The following is a 16,373-nucleotide window of genomic DNA, read 5'->3' as shown; positions in this document are numbered from 1 at the left end:
CCGTGGCCATGATAATAGCCACGTGTATTGTTGCCAGCCGAGTGCCAGCCTCTGCCTGATGCTTAAATGTGTCCTTTTGCTCAATGGTCATGACCACTCTACAGCATAGGCTTTATTATTCTCACTGCCTGGATGAGAAGACTGAGGCTCACAGATCGTTCTCATGTGCCCAGGGCCCTGTGGCTCTAACAGTCAGAGTTGGGATCTGAACTCAGGGCTCCCTGACCTCTCAGCGCCTGACCCCTTTTCCCGGCACCGAGGCTCAGGTGAACAATGGAGAACAGAAGGACCTTTGGACTCACCTGGCTCCCTTCCCATGAGCATTTGAACCCCAGCTCCGTTAGAAAGCCCTACTCCTTGCCAAGACACCCAGTAGTGGAGGGTGGATAGGCCGCGAGTAGAACGTCCCCAGAGCTGGCGATGGTGGCATGGGGAGGAGGGCAGGAGTGGGGCTCGGGCTGCCAGGTATGGGTGAGGCCAAAGGCAGCAGATGCATAGAGATAGGGAGCTGGGAGATGGGGGTCCCAGCCTGGACTGCCTCAGCGTGCTGTGTGCCCTCAGGCAAGTCACATTCCTCTCTGGGCCTCAGTCTGCCCATCTATAAAGAAGGGGTTGGAGAGAATGACTCCTAAAGACCTCTCCATCTCAGCCTGTGCTTTCCTGATCCCCTTCCCCCTGCCCACCCTGCCTCCAGCTCCACGACCAGCCAGAGGTGAGAACCTGCGCCTGCCTCCACCACCAGGCCCCAAACCTACTCACCCAGATCCCCACGCCAATGACAAAGACAAAGTAGACGACCAGGACCCCTATGTCATAGGCATGCAGGCTGACTCCGGAGCCCAGCGCTGAGCGTGGAGCTGTCACTGTCCTGACCCCACTTCCTGAAGTTCCAGGCCCCATCGCTGCCAGCACCACGCTCCTCTGTTAGAGTCGCTCACCACTCTGCTGGACTTTGAGGCGCTCCTGGCTTCGTTCCTTTCCTGTAATGATTAAACAGCCCCAAGGGCCATTAGCTGCTGAGAAAGCTCTGAGCCCCACTGGCATGGAAAGTCCTGGTCCCCTTTTCTCCAAGCTGCCACCCCATCCTCTGCAGGACTCTCTCGCTCTCCCTGCCCCCAGTAAACACACACACACACAAACACACACACGTGCACACACTCATGCACACCGTGTATACTCCCACCCCTGAGAGGAGCAGGAGGAGGAAAGGAGAGTTGTAGAATTCAGCAGCTAGGAGGGACTTCAGAACCTGAGATATTTAAGCTCTGGCTTATGTGGAGGGGAAACTGAGGCCCAGGGAGGGAAGGGTCATACGGGCAAGAAAGGTGGAGCTGGGCCTGGAGTCCAGGTTTCTTAGGAGTGAGTTCAATGCAATTTTCCTTGCTCCCGGTGGGAGGGGGACAAGGGAGGAGAAGGGGAAGGGGTCTGCTAATACCTGGGCAAAGCCTCCATCGTCAAGTGCTCCTACCTCCAATCCCCGACACCCAGGTGTCATTTTGCCTTTTTTTTTTTTTTACAGTATAAGAAACTGAGTCCCGAGAAGAGACATGTTTATTCCAAGCCACAAAGTGGGGCAGGAATTCACACTCCTGCCCTGTGCTGTGACAGATGAGTGATCCTGGGAAGGACACGGAGCACGCCGGATCCAGGGAAGACCAGCTGCCCCAGGGCCCAGGCAGACTGCTAGTCCCAGCAGCCCAGCCCACTGAGCTGCAGAGTGACCATGGACAGGTCACTAAGTGACTCCGGACCTGGGGTCCCGTCAGCGTGGCCTATACCCTGCCCACCTCGCGGGGCCAGTGAGTGCCAGTCCTCCTGTCCTCCCCTCCGGAAGTTACCCTTAGGGTTCCACTGCCCACACGCCCTGTCCCCCAGCCCCATCCTCACAGACGCCCAATGCCAAGCCCTCACCCTGCACATTTTACCTAACCTAAACCAGCAGGCTGGGCCCATAGCAGCCATCCCTCTGATGCATCTGAGACCCATCTGTTAGCCAGCCAGACATCTTAGCAGCCCAGAGCCAAGAGAGTGCCAGGAAGGAAGTGAGAGAGGTTTTGAAACCTTCAGAATAGATGCTGTGAAGCTTATACATGAAGGCCACCCGCTGACGCATCGGTGAGCCCCAGATCCCCCACTCAGGGCCTGTCCTGTTTTGCTTCGCCTAGAGTGTTATTTTGTGCTGCAGCTCACAGCAAATTAAAAACAACAACTTAACAGTGGGAGAGAGACTGCCAGAGGCGTGCAGGGCATTGCAGGGCCATGGGGGGCAGAGGGGGACGGCCACTGATGGGCACACAGCACATGGGCGTCCTGATAACCAGGGAAAGTGGAAAGGATGACGTAAGAGTGGCCAAATTAGAGCGAACAACCTAGGAATCAGGCTCCATCAATTTTCAGCCGAGGCCGTTCCTGAACGGCAGCTGAGGATTCATATGCAAAACAATGACCCAGAGTCACTGAGGAAAGATCGCACCGTGCCCATTATGGATTTTCTACTTAGCATGGATTATGAAATCCAGACAGGAAGAGTTTCATCCAAAATGGTTTGACATTTGAGGCAGGTGCTGGCAGGCCAGGAGGAGGCCCCACTTATGCAGGAAATCCTCTCGGAGAACCCCCGAGACAGAGGATGTGGTGGTGTTGTGGTTCTTACAGTAAGTGCGCACCTGTTCCGCACCTGGCTCTGGGGGCCCCCGGGAGGTCGACCAGCGTGCTGCCAGGCTGGCCGGAAAACAGCCGGGCACACGGGACAGGCGCCTTCGGCACAAGGCACGTCAAGATTCACCCCCCTCCCTCTGAGCTGCAGAGTTCCGGGAAGGAACGACCAAGTCCAGTTGGGGAGGCGGGGCGGGCTCTCCGGGGAAGCGCAGCAGAAGCGTAGCAGGCCGAGAGGGTGGAGAGAAACCAAACAAGCTGGCCTGGCGGCCAACCCTGGCAGGGTGGGAGCTGCAGGGACAGTGTTTACATGAAGATACAAGTGTTGAATAACAGCGTCGGACAGTGCAGTTTCTGAGGAGTATCTGAACCGAGGCTGCGTTTTCAGAGTTACAGCTGCGGCAGGGCCAAGTTTCAGTTGGGGGGCCAAGTTTCAGTTGGGGGGCGACAGAAGAACTACATCCCCCTGGACCAGCTGTTTAGGTCAGTTGCTTCACAAGGTTGCTTTTAGGGTCCGGCTCCCTGCGTTCTCTTTATTCCGTGTGTGTGTGTGTGTGTGTGTGTGTGTAGTTTGCAGTAGGTAGACCAGGAACCTCACTCCTGGCATTCACAGCCGGCGTCTCCCTTAGGCTTTAGGCTGTGCCATCGCTGAAGACTCTGGAAACCAGGGTTCTGCTTCGACTCCTGGGGCCAGCTACTTCTCTAGCCTTATGGCCTTGTCTTCAGAGGTCACCACCCAAAGTGTCAGTTCCCTTGGACAGCTCAACCGTCCCCTCTCTATCCTTGCCATGCTATGTTTGCGCGGCCCCTCGCCAACCTCCTGCCACTCCGCTCATGTCCAGCCATGCACAGGGCCCGTGCCCGTGGCCTCTCTACCCTCAAGCTCCTCACTGGCAGACTGTCCACAACTGTCACGGTGTCCAGGTTGTCCCACAGGCAGCCTGCTCACCTGAAGGCTCTTTCTCCTCTCGTGCCCTCAGAGTTTGGGTCGGAATCCTTGCTGCTGCACGTAACCGGATGTGCCTCCTGGAAGGGCCACGCTGCCCCTCGTCCCCAGGTCTCCTATGTGCCGGGTGCTCCCCCACCATCCTTTCCCCGAAGACTTCTCTGACTCCCTAGCCTGGGGAGTGTCCCCAAACCCAACCTGTCCCCTCCATTCATCTCACTGATGTGGGCTTACCTCATTTCATTCATGTCCCTAACGAGCGACTGGCACCAAGTCCGTGCTTAAAGAGCGGAGAATGGTTTTCATAGACTGTGTTGGGGTGAGAGGCACAGTGGGCAGTGAGCGGAAGCAGACAGGTTCTCTAGGCAGAGGGAGGCAGGAACATGGCAGGGGAGTATAAGCAGGTGTGGGGTGTTTGGGGAATGGCTTGTTGTGGCTGGGCTGCAGCCTAGGGTCTAGAGGGAGAATGTGGGCAAGGGGCATGAGAAGAAAGGGAGTGGTGAGACTGGCATTCTAGAAAATCCCTCTGGGGGCCAGTGTGGGGGCTAGATGAGGATGAGGAAGCTGGCACAAGAGATAAGGTGGAGACTGGCATCTAGTTAGAAGGATGGAGAGGAAAGGCTGTGTTCTTACCCAACTGGGAAGCATGTGGACCTTTGTGGCTTTCTCTCCCGTGGGGTCCCTGCCCCAACCATGGTGCCAGGGTTCAGGACCCTCCATGCTGGGTGGCCCTTCCCTTCAACTCCCAGTGCTTATAAACCCTCATCCCAGCCACTAAGCCACGAATGGGAAACAGCCTTCAGATTGTTCCATTCCCAAAAGGACCAACATTGTAGCCAGGGTAGGCAGGGTGGGAAGCCTTTGGCTAAGGGAATGACAGATGGCAAGATCTTGAGCACGAGCCATGAAATGCTGATGGTACAAAGTGGGCTGGGACCCCCAAATCCACCGTGGAACCAGGAGTTTTCCATATAGAAGGAAACCTCCTCTCCCTCTACTGCCTGGGTATCCCCATCTCCTCCAGCACCCTAGGAAGCCCCCGGAAGAACCCTGGGCAGGCTCACTGGTACCTCTGGCTGGCCTCGCCCTGGCTGCTTGCAGGTTCTTCCTGAAAAACCACTCTTGGCCAACCTTCCTGCTGAGAACTTCCTCTTCTGAGAACAATACGGGGTAAGGACTAAATTTGCCAGTATATGCCAGAAATATTGGGTAGGTCATAGCCCAAATATGAGTGCCACTATTATAGTAACTGTAGGAGTTGGCCTCATTATTCCTATTTTGCAGCTCATTGGGGATGTGGCATAATTATGGCTTATTTGGATTTTGAATTCTGGCTTGACTCACTCTAAACACTGCTATACACTGTCCTTTTTCTCCTAATCCTATGTCTACAGGGGCAGACATGGAAGATGTATCCCGTCTGATGGAGGGGTAGAAGTCAGTTCTGTGTGGCTTCCTCTAATGGGAGCTCTGAGCAGGGCACAAAGATGGCTGGACTGGGGACAGGAACCCACTGGGGTCCAGATCTGGTTCCAGAGATCTCAGCCCCTTGCCTGCACCCCAGCCCTCAGCCACCCTTCCTTCCCTAGCCACCTCTGCCCTGTCCCCACCACCGCTGTAGCTCTCAGCTCAAATGGCTCATGACCCCCCCTCCCCTGCCACGTGCCTGTGATCTGATCATTTCAAACCCAAATGCAATTCCATCTGATTGACCCCAGCCACTCCGTGAGCACACTCCGTGCAAGGCCCTTTGTCAGGGCTGTCTCACTGCACAGCTCCAGGGACACCTCTCCCCCAGGATGCAGCATCAGTGGTTCCCCCGGCCTTATGGAAGGTTGTGCTCTCTGCAGTGGGGAGACGGTGGTAAGCAAGGCTAGGTCCCGGAGGAGGAGCTCCGAGGAGGAGCCAACCACATGGCCTGCAGAGGCCAGGAGAGGCACTGGCTCCTTCCTGGCATCGCCCCTCCCCCAGCCTCCAAGGGGCCGAGGCTTCTGGAGTGCTCCCAGGTCAGGGTCACTCAGTGGGAAAGGGTGGAGGCCTCGGGTGGCCAGGCTGGATGCCTAATTCCAAGAGGAAAGGATTATTACATAGGTAGAGCAGACCGAGAAAGGTGGTGACAGAGCCCCAGGGAAAGAGAAAAGACAGGAAAGAAAAAGAAGAGGTTTACAGGCTCCAGTCACCACACATGTAGTCCTGTCAGACGGGGCCGACCCCTACCTGTGCCGCCGGCCTCACAGAATCTGCTGGGGCCACTCCCAGCCTCACACTCCCAGGTCTGCTGTCCTCTGGCCTGGCCTCTGACAGCTCCAGTCCAGGTGGTGGATGAGACCTGGCCCCTCCCCCAGGGAGGGGGCGGGGGAAGGCCCCAAATCTCTCTCCAGCCGCTGGGCGGGGTTCCGAGGGACCTCCCCTGTCCTTGCTGCTTGATGTTGTCTCGGGGAAAAGAGAATTTGTGCTGCACTCAGGGTTCTCGGGGGCCCCCAGGGCCAGATGTAGAAGACCACAGCTCAGAGTTAGCTTCTGTGGCTGCTGTGGCCACTGTCAGCCATCTGGCTGGACAGGTTTCCCAAGATGGGAGGTGAGGCGGGGCTGGCACTAGAAACTTGGGCATCGTTTGGAGCTTGGGAGGGTCTCAGGATGGGCCACAGGTGTGGCTGGCACACCCACACACAGCCCCCACACAAAGCTCGTGCACAGGTGTGGCTGGCACATCCACACACATGCCTGTGCACACACACATAGCTAGTAGCTTGTCTAGGAAACACTGTGGAGTTGTCACGAGTACCCAGAATCTCGAGTCCTATCAGCGCAGGCTCATTTAGGTGCCTCCATGTCCTGGCAAAGCCCTTCACCTTTCTCAGCCCCCTTTTCTCTTCTGTAACTTGGAGATAGTGACTATCTCACGAGTGGTTGGAAGGACGAGTTAACACAATGGATTTGAAAATGTTTTATAAGCTGCCAAGTACAGTGCCTCTGGGAGGCATCACTGTTAGCTGAGTCCCTGCAGGATTTCAGCCTCAGTCGTGAGTCCCTGTGGCCAGACTTGGGGAAAGTAAGAGAGCCACAGACGAGTCCCGGTTCCGCTGCTCACTAGCTACACTGATGGAAGAATTATTTAACCCACTAAGCACACAATTTTACATCTGTAAAATGAGGTAATGATATGCTGGAAAAACAGGAGTGAGGGAAATGAAACGAGATAATGTGTATGTAATGCGATGCTGAACTATGAGATGATGGACTATTTCTGCCTCATTTTTGGCTGAGGTCCAAAGGGTAAGATCGATCTAACAGGTGCCTATCCTCCCCCACACCTTCCCCCGCCCCCAACCCTCCTGCCGTCTAGATGTGAGACAGAACTCCTAGGGAGCCTTGCTACCGTGACCTTGGCAGTGGGGGGAGCTCAGTGTACCTACTGCCCACCCCCCCAACCACCGCCACCCCTCAGCATTGAACACTGCGCTCACCCTGAAGTCCACTGGCCCCAACCACTCCTGGCCAGCGACTGAGTGTGGCTGACACTATACCTGTCCCTTCCTGTGGGAAGTGTGGCTCATGTAATGGGCATTTCTGCCTGGAGGACTCCAAGGGCCAGCCAAAACCTTCTTAGACCTGCCTGGGATCTCTTCCCCTTTTTCCTCCCAGTTATTCCTGCTTCCTCCCCTTTGTCCTCTCGTCTCCAGCTGATTTCTTGCCTGTCCCATCCCGTCTCTGTGACAGCTTCTCAGAGGACCCGGGTATGCGCCATCCCTGGCCATCCATCTGCAGCCTGTGACAGAGTGGCTGCTCCAGGGCCAGCTGGGGAAGTGGCCGTCGCTTTGGAAAGTGTTGTTAGAGTCATGTGTCCACCCTGCCTCACTTTCCCTCAGGTGGGGAGGAGGCCAGTCCTGTCACCCCCAGCAAGCAAGAGACAAGAGTTTCAGAGGGTCTGTGGCAGAGCTTAAATGTGTCCCAGGGCCTGGTGATTTACAGGCAGGAGGTGGTCTAGGCTGGGGGTGTTTTGAAAAGCGGAAGTGGGCCAAGCAGGGAGACAGGCAGGGTGGGGAGCACAAAATACCGGACAGTGACCTTTGGGCTCGTGGTCTGGGCAGACAGGACTGAGGGTCTTTAAGGCCACCGCCCCCACACTTGCTCTTCCCAGCACTGCAGACGGCCATCTGACCGGCACATTGTTCCTTTTCCTCCCTCCTCTCCTCTGGACTCCCGGGCTAGGGAGCTCCTGTCACAGGCCCTGTGCTCCCAGGCCAGCACTGCCTGCACCACGCTGTGTCCCCCACAGACAGTGGGTGCCTCTGGGGCAGCAGCGGTTCCGACAGGCCCCTGTGACAAAGACCCTGAGTCCCCGGCCCAGAGAAAGGTCACCAGGAGGATGGGGACTTCCTGGCATCAGATGTCTTCTCCGCAGACATTGGTCTTTAGGAGGAACCAGAGCACAATCCAAGAGTGAGGGGCTGGGCCCAAGTGGCAGAAGACAGCAGAAGACATGGGTCTGGCCTAGTGTCCCAGGAGCTGTTTCTACTACCAGCACGTTTGTGATCCTCAACACGTAGACACACATGTCACCATGCCATTATGGGCCCCTGTATCCTCATCTGTGAAATGAGAGGTCATTTCTAATGACCCTGCAACTGTAAAGGGCTATCAACCAAATTATCCACCGAGTCCCCTCTAACCTTTCGGTTCTAAGAGTCATGGAGAAAGTGGCATCCAGTCAGAGCTGTGGTTGGAAACCAGAAGATTGAGGGCTCCAAGTCTACAGGCGTTAAGGTCAGGCACTCCTGGGCCCCAGGCCTGGCCCTGGCACTCATCAGTGTGTGTGGTTGGCTGGCTTGCTTTCTCTCTCTCAGCCTCAATTTCCTTGTATGTGAAATGGGGCAACAAAGTGTGCCTTGCAGGGTCATCCCGAAGTAGAGGGTGAGTATGTAAAGCACAGAGCACTGGGCCTGTCACAGTGATGCCCTACCATGGTGGTGGTGGGGGGGCTATTGTGCTAATATTATCCATGTGGGTGAGGTGCCTTCGTGTGGTATGGACTGGTGCTCACCTTAGAACAGGCAACCACTCGGTGACTTCCTTCGTCCTGACAGATTCGAGACCCGAGGGATCACAGCTGGGGTTGGGGAGGATGGCTTCATGACGAGTCAATATCACCCCACCTCCTCACATCCTCCTCCGGAAGCAGAGCCTGCGGCTACCCAAACAAGGTTCTGGAGAGTTCTCCCGTGAGCAGCTGGCCCTTGCTGGAAGACAATAAATGGTCTCTACTGTCTCTCATAAGAAGCTGGTCAAGGAGGTCAGAGGAGCCTGGGGTTGGCAGGTGGAGGCAGAGGCAGCGGACGTGGGCTCACGCTCCTGTTGGCCATCCCAGCTCACCCACCCCACGTCATGCCCTCTCCTGATTCTGGGTAATTGGACACCCCATGGCTGCCTGTTTCCCCCATTATAACTCCTATCAGTTGTGTTATAACTGCCTATCTGTTTCTCCCGTTAGGGATTCGTGGAAGGCAGAGTTTGTTGGATTCATTTCTGTCCTAGTACATGGCACGGGGCCTGGCACACAGTAGATCACCGTTATATTTTCATCAAATAAATGAATCAATGGCATTTCATCAAATGGCATTAGTTTCCTCCTTTCCCCTGAAAGCTCTTCATACAGTATAAGACTCAAAACCATGCAAACTATCATTAGAACTCCATTTATCAGCTGGGACTAAGTTTGTCTATAATATATACCCAAGTTAAAAGCAGCTTAAACAAGAAACATTTTTTTTTCACATAAAAGTCTGGAGATGGACAGAGCAAGACGAGTAAGGTAGTTCACAATTTCTTTTTTTTTTAATTTTTTTTTCAACGTTTATTTATTTTTGGGACAGAGAGAGACAGAGCATGAACGGGGTAGGGGCAGAGAGAGAGGGAGACACAGAATCGGAAACAGGCTCCAGGCTCTGAGCCATCAGCCCAGAGCCCGACGCGGGGCTCGAACTCACGGACCGCGAGATCGTGACCTGGCTGAAGTCGGACGCTTAACCGACTGCGCCACCCAGGCGCCCCAGTAGTTCACAATTTCTTAAGAGAACTGGAGTCCTTTTATCTTGTTGCCCTAGCAGTTTCCATCTCCTTGTTTAAAATGGTCGCTCCAACACCAGCCCCTGCCTCTACGTTCCAGTGTTCTTTCCCAGAAATTGCACACAACATTTCCTCTAATATCCTGTTGCCTAGAACTGAGTCGTGTGGTCGCATCTAAGCTGCAGGGAAGGATGGGAAATGCCATCATTGTTTGGGGTGGCCCGCATCCCAGCAAGAATCCGAAATGTTTTTTACTCATTAACAGAGAAGAATGGATGCTGGGGGATCCTAGCGGTCCCATAGTTTACAGTCCAGACTGCACGCCATTATCTTATTATCACCTGATTTAAAATGTATACCCCAAGCTGAAAAGCTATACATTTGGAATGATCAGATAATTCTTTTTAATTTCACGCAGTGCTATCCACACAGGTTTCATTTTGTAATTTGTACATAAAATACAAAGAAATGAAGATAATATTATGAACCCGTAAGGGCCAGGGCTTTGACACGCTCGTTCAGAAACAATCCCTATGGAAAGAAGATGCTGGAGTGTAAAACCTAAATGTTTCTGCCAAGTGAAATTACCTTATTCTGAAATATCGTTTTCAGATTTTACCAAATAAAATAAAGAATAGGGGCACTGTCCTCACTTCACAGTTGAGGGACGAAGGCCCTGAGAAGTCTGTGAGCTTCCAAGACCACAGAGTCTTAGGCAGAGTTGACAGCAAGACTGGGATGGGCACCCAAGGCCACCAGCTGCAAGGTCAGTGCTCTTCCCTCGTTGTCATCCTGCCCCAGGTCTTCTTGGAAAGGGTGGTGGTTGGGTTCCTCCCACTCAACTCCCTCAAGACTAACCTTAGGGGCACACGACATACCCTTTTAGGTTTATTGCAAACGATAGTATTCCATCGGGGACAGGAGATGGGGTTGGGGAATTTGGGCTGAGCTCCAGACCTCAGGCAGAGGACACTGATGCTTATATTTGGTGTGATTCAGCAGCACAGCTCATTTCAGGCTTCGAGATCAGGAAATGTTAGTTCTCTTTTCACGGAAGGCAAGTTAGGACCTTCAGTTTTCTTGTGGGAAAACTGACACTCTGAGAGTTCCAGTCACTTGCCCAAGATCAGAAGGCAGGTGACTGGTGGAGCAAGAGTTTGAGCACAGGTCTCCCAATGGTTCTGTTGGACCTCCTCCCCTACCAGACTCTTCTTGGGGGGCTCCCCAGGCCACTCCCACTGCTCTGACCCCTGGTCAGTGCTACTGCCCACCAGGCTGGACCAGGATCACCACCTGGATTTCATTTTGCAGCTGATAGCCTGATAGCCTGTGAGCACCTGTCAGAATCATGCCCCAGCAACTGGAAATAAGAAATCTCTCCAAGGGAGAGATTTGTCCCTTGTCAGCCTTGTAATGCTCTCTCTGCTAGACTCCATTGCAAGTCCTTTCCCTCCCTGCAGGAATTGTCTGAGGAAGTTTACTCATTTCTGTAGAACTCCTGGCTTCCCTGCATCCTGATGTGGCAAATGCAATGGGCAAAATATTGCCTTTGTAGCCTGCAGCAAACAGGATGTACTATATCACACTGACCTCAGCAAACTTACTGGGGTTTGAGGAAAATCACCTGGCATGGCCTGGGATGGCTTTTTAGCCAGGCACTGACTCCAGTTGGGCACTGATCAATAATGATCAATAAATGGTCAAGCGGTAAACGATCAATCAATCATCAATTAGTTTGTAGTCACCAGCATTCACAGCTTCTATTGTGTAGCCAATCCTGCACTTGGCCTGTAACTGGAGAAAATAAAGTGGAGACTGGGTTCCTTCCTTTAAGGAAATTTAGCTGGAGAGCATAGAGGTAGGAACAGAGAAAAGAATACGGGATTTGAAGTAAGACAAAACGTAGGTTCAAATGACAACAGCTTATTAACTGCGTGACCCTAAGCAAGTGGCCTCACCTTTCTAAGCTCCATGCTTTGGAGACCTGGCTTGGCTGGTGCAAATGTTAAAGGAAAGAATATAAAACACTTAGCCCATAGTTTACGCCGTGCTGGTGATAACTGGCAAATGCAGGATGAATGTGCACAACTATAACTGTTTACACTCATATCGGAATTCAGAGAAAGGGGAGAGTCATATGTGGATTCTCTTAAAAGCCCTTGGCTTGGAGAGTAGTTCACGCCATCCCCTTTGGGTCTGAGGCCATGGAAAAGTTGCTCTTCTCAGAACATGCAGTACAGGCAATGGCCACTGGGGGGAGGAATAGGACAAATTTTAGCATCTTCTACCTCCCTGTTCCCCTAGGCAGGGAAACCACAGGCTTTCTCGCGCCCTCCCATCCCATTTCACCCTGTATTTGAACCTAAACTTCTACATACAATATCTGTAAATAGATGGGGACTCATGAGGCTTTTCATTTTGCATTAATATGTCAAAAGTTCCTTGACATGGAGGAACCAGAGTGTTAGAAAAATCCTTTGATTCCATTTTCTCTACTCTCAATCTTGCTCTACATTTTTTCCAGTTGTCCCAATATATCTCTGTCCCAGCTGTCCCAATATATCTCTGAAAATATACAAACATCTACAGTTTTCTTTATTTCTCAGAACTTTTGGAAACTCTCTGGAACACTGTGACTATCTCTGAAATATTCTGAAGCTCCTTGAACTGCTGTGACTTCCTATAAATCTCTGAAATCCTAAATCTCTATGTGCATTTTTCTTCTGGATTTCGCTACCCTTTGAAACCACACATTCTCTCTGAGTCTCAGTGACTGTCCATCCATCTGTCTACGACAGCTCATTATCATCTCACAAATGGATATTGGTGAGATGATGCTGTTTGTGACAAACCGTCCTCACTCACTAGCTTCAGGAATTTGCTCACGTCCTAGCTCAAGGCTACACCTTTCCTAGTTCGGAGGAAGGTGGAGATCAGATCCCTTCCCACAGGGACGTTTCAGCTAGAATTGGAGCCAGAGAAAATGGTCAGGTATTTGGAGTCAAACTAGGCTTGATTCTCTGGTCTTCATCTTACTATTGTGTGACCTTGCGAATGTTGCTTCTGTCTCTCCAACTCTCTCCTAATCTAGTGAAAATAAGCATGCGGACTGGAGTTGCCATGAGGAACAGAGACTGTAAGAGATAGGTGCAAGTGCCTGGTGAACGCCCACAACTATCATGACTTTAAGTATGAGTTCAGAGGATGGGGAGATTTGTGTGCGTGTGTTTCCTAAACCCTTGGCATGGAGAGGAGGTGTTCAGAGAGTCCACTGCATTTCAGAAATTGCTTTATGTGAGCCCACAATATTGCCTTCTCTTCAGATTCTCTCTTGCACCTGGAAGAGTTACTCTTACTCTTTGTTTTTCCTCCAACTTTGAGGTATAATTGCTAAATAAACGTGTAATATATTGAAAGCATATAACTTGGTAATTTCATATATATTTACATTGTGGAATGATTCTCAGAATCAAGTTAATTAAAACACCTGTCACTTCACATAGTTACCTTTTTTTTTGTTGAGAACGCCTAATATCTACTCCCTTAGCAAAGTTCAAGTATACAAGACAGTATATTAACTATAGTCACCAAGCTGCATATCACACACTCAGAACTCATTCATTTTACAACTATAAGTTTGTATCCTTTGACAGACTGCTCCCCATTTCCTCAATCCTCCAGCCCTTGGCAACCACCATTCTATTCTCTGTTTCTATGAGTTTGATTTCTATTTGGTTCCACATACAAGTGACACCATACAGTATTTGTCATTCTCTGTCTGGCTTACTACACTTAGCATAATGCCCCTTGGTTCATCTGTGTTACCACAAATGCCAAGATAGTCTTCTTTTTTTAAGACTGAATATTATTCCCACATGTATCATACAATATGTTTATATATATTTATACATTGTATAATATAAAATATATTTATATTTATATAATATACATATAGATCACTTTGGGTAATATGGACATTTTAACAGTATTAATTCTTTCAATCCACAAATGCAGCACATCTTCTCATTTGTGTCTTTTTCAATTTTTTTCATCAATGTTTTACAATTTTCTGCATATAGATCGCTCACCTCCTTGGTGAAATTTATTCCCGAGTATTTTTATTCTTTTTCATACTATTGTGAATGAGATTATTTTCATAGTTTATTTTTCAGATAGTTTTCTTTTAGTGTACAGAGATGTGGCTAATTTTTATATGTTGATTTTGTATCCTGAAATTTTACTGAATTTGCTCATTGGTTTTAACAGTTTTTTTGGTAGAATCTTTAGGGTTTTCTTTACATAAGAAATGTCTCATTTGTAGAGACATTTTACTTCCTCCTCTCTGATTTGGATATCTTTTATTTCCTTTTTTACTGACTTGCTTTGGCTAGGACTTCCAGTAGTATATGAGTAGGTGAGATTAGAGTGGGTACCTGTATTTTGCTCCTGATCTTAGGGGAAAAAAAGCTTTTAGCTCTTCACCATTAAGTATGATATTAGCTATAGGCTAAGTTCAAGGTCTTTATTATGTTGAGATGCATTTCATCTGTACCTAATTTGTTAAGGTACATTCCATTTATATCTAATTGCTTGAGAATTTTTATCATGAAAGAATGTTGAGGTACATTCCATCTATACTTAATTTGTTGAACATTTTTTTTAATCACAAAAAGATGTAGAATTTGTCAAACGCTTATTCTCCATCTGTTGAGATGATCATATGATTTTAATCCTTCATCTTATAAAATGTGTATCACATTTATTGATTTGTGTACGTTGGGCCATGCTTGTGTCCCAGGGTAAATCTCACTTGATCATGGTGTATGGTCCTTTTTTTTTTTTTTTTTTTAATTTTTTTTTTTTTTCAACGTTTATTTATTTTTGGGACAGAGAGAGACAGAGCATGAACGGGGGAGGGGCAGAGAGAGAGGGAGACACAGAATCGGAAACAGGCTCCAGGCTCTGAGCCATCAGCCCAGAGCCCGACGCGGGGCTCGAACTCACGGACCGCGAGATCGTGACCTGGCTGAAGTCGGACGCTTAACCGACTGCGCCACCCAGGCGCCCCTTTTTTTTTTTTTTTTTTAATTTTTTTTTTTTTTTGTATGGTCCTTTTAATATGCTGCTGAATTTGGTTTGCTAGTATTTTGTAGATTTTTACATGTTCATCGGGGGTATTGGCCTATAATTTTCTGTTCTTGTAGTGCCCTGTCTAACTTTGGCATCAGGATAATGAAGGCCTCACAAAATGCGTTTGGAAGTGTTCCCTCCTCTTCTATTTCTTAGGAAGAGTTTGAGACGGGTTGGTATTAATTCTTCACATATATATGGTAGAACTTACCAGTGAAGCCATCTGGGTCTGGGGTTTTCTTTGTTGGGAGATTTTTGATAACTGATTCAACCTCCTTACCCATTATTGACTTGTTCATATTCTATTTCCCTGATTCAGTCTTGGTAAGTTGTACGTTTCTAGGAATTTACCCATTTCTTCTTGGTCTATCTAATTTGTTGGAGTATAATTGTTCACAGTGGACTTTTATAATCCCATGTATTTCTGGGATCAGGATGTAATATCTCCTCTTTTGTTACTGATTTAATTTATTTGAGTCTCCTCTCTTTTTTCTCAGTCTGGCTAAGGGTTTGCCAATTTTGTTCATCTTTCAAAAAACTCTTTAAGTTTTGTTGACTTTTTCTATTGTCTTTCTAGTCTCCATTTCATTTATTTCCACTCTGATTTTGGTTACTTCCTTTCTCCTAACAACTTTATGCTTAACTTGTTTTTCTTTTTCTAGCTACTTGAGATCGTTTGAGATCATTCTGTTTTCTTACTGTGGGCATCTATGTGTTGTTATGAATTGCTTCCTCTGAACAGGTGGTATTAAGAGTTGGACACAAGGTGAGGCAACAAGCAGATCTCAGCCTCTTCGCCCGCTGTTCACCTTTAGTGGCAAAGGGTAAAGCATTTGGAGGCACTTCACACACTGCCTATGTGTGACCCCATCTGCCTGCAGGATTCAGCATTGGGTGGGGAGTGTTTGGGCAGCTGGAAATCTGAGCTGTTGTGGGACAGTATGTCTCTGTATTTAGTCTTTAGTGTGGTCCAATAGAATGTTCTGCTATGATGGAAATATTCCAAACCTGTGCTGTCCAGAATGGTAGCTATTAACCGCATGTGGCTATTGAGCACTTGATATGTGTGACTGAAGAACAACAATTTTAATTACATTCATTTAAATATAAATAGCTATATATTTTTTAAATGCCTTGAGGTCATTTCCTCATGATCCAACCATCATAAATTCAGGGTCATGGCCCTGAATGGCATTGCCAAGGTAACTTGGAGATGACTCCCCTCTGTTCTTGCCCTTAGATGCATGGTGGCCTCTTCACATGTGTCACCGCCTTTAAATAAAGAATGGTACTGCCCTCTGTCAAGAACACCGATGTGAATTTCAGGGGTCATTTTGCCTTCTCACAGGAAAACTGTGCAATTCATGTAATAGTGAGTATTTATTCCAGAGAGTTCTCTCCCATCCTCCAACTAAATCAGTTGGGAGTTGGATCTGAAATCAGCCCAGTTCCATGTGCTCTGCTCACTGTGGTGGGGAAGCTGGCAGCTGAGCTCAGCCTGTCTGCCTACTGGGACCACCTGGAAGCTTCACCTAGATCCCTCTACACTGGCACCATCAACCTTCTTCCTGGTTCT

General features: G+C 49.5%; 1 protein-coding gene and 1 long non-coding RNA gene across 4 annotated transcripts in view; one reads left to right on the top strand and one right to left on the bottom strand.

Annotated features, from left to right (window-relative positions):
• SLC5A9 (solute carrier family 5 member 9) overlaps positions 1 to 6,050 on the bottom strand; it is a 28,661-nt gene extending 22,611 nt beyond the window's left edge. The window contains exons 1-2 of one of the 3 annotated variants that reach the window (XM_045477294.1): positions 5,819 to 6,050; positions 760 to 980 (exon numbers count right to left, since the gene is read on the bottom strand). In XM_045477294.1, the coding sequence (XP_045333250.1) occupies positions 760 to 900 (141 nt within the window). In that variant the 5' untranslated portion in view covers positions 901 to 980; positions 5,819 to 6,050. The remainder of the gene's footprint in view (positions 1 to 759; positions 981 to 5,818) is intronic. The other 2 variants (XM_045477293.1, XM_045477292.1) reach the window with 2 other exon arrangements.
• LOC123597851 lies at positions 1,531 to 9,201 on the top strand. The gene is made up of 2 exons (XR_006712282.1): positions 1,531 to 3,138; positions 8,689 to 9,201. It is a non-coding gene; the product is annotated as an uncharacterized LOC123597851 (long non-coding RNA).
• Positions 9,202 to 16,373: the final 7,172 nt, after the last annotated feature.

This window comes from Leopardus geoffroyi, chromosome C1 (genome assembly GCF_018350155.1).
Source record: "Leopardus geoffroyi isolate Oge1 chromosome C1, O.geoffroyi_Oge1_pat1.0, whole genome shotgun sequence".
Classification (NCBI taxonomy): Eukaryota; Metazoa; Chordata; class Mammalia; order Carnivora; family Felidae; genus Leopardus; species Leopardus geoffroyi.
The sequence above is the reverse complement of the archived record's forward strand: the minus strand, read 5'-3'. Positions and strand labels throughout refer to the sequence as shown.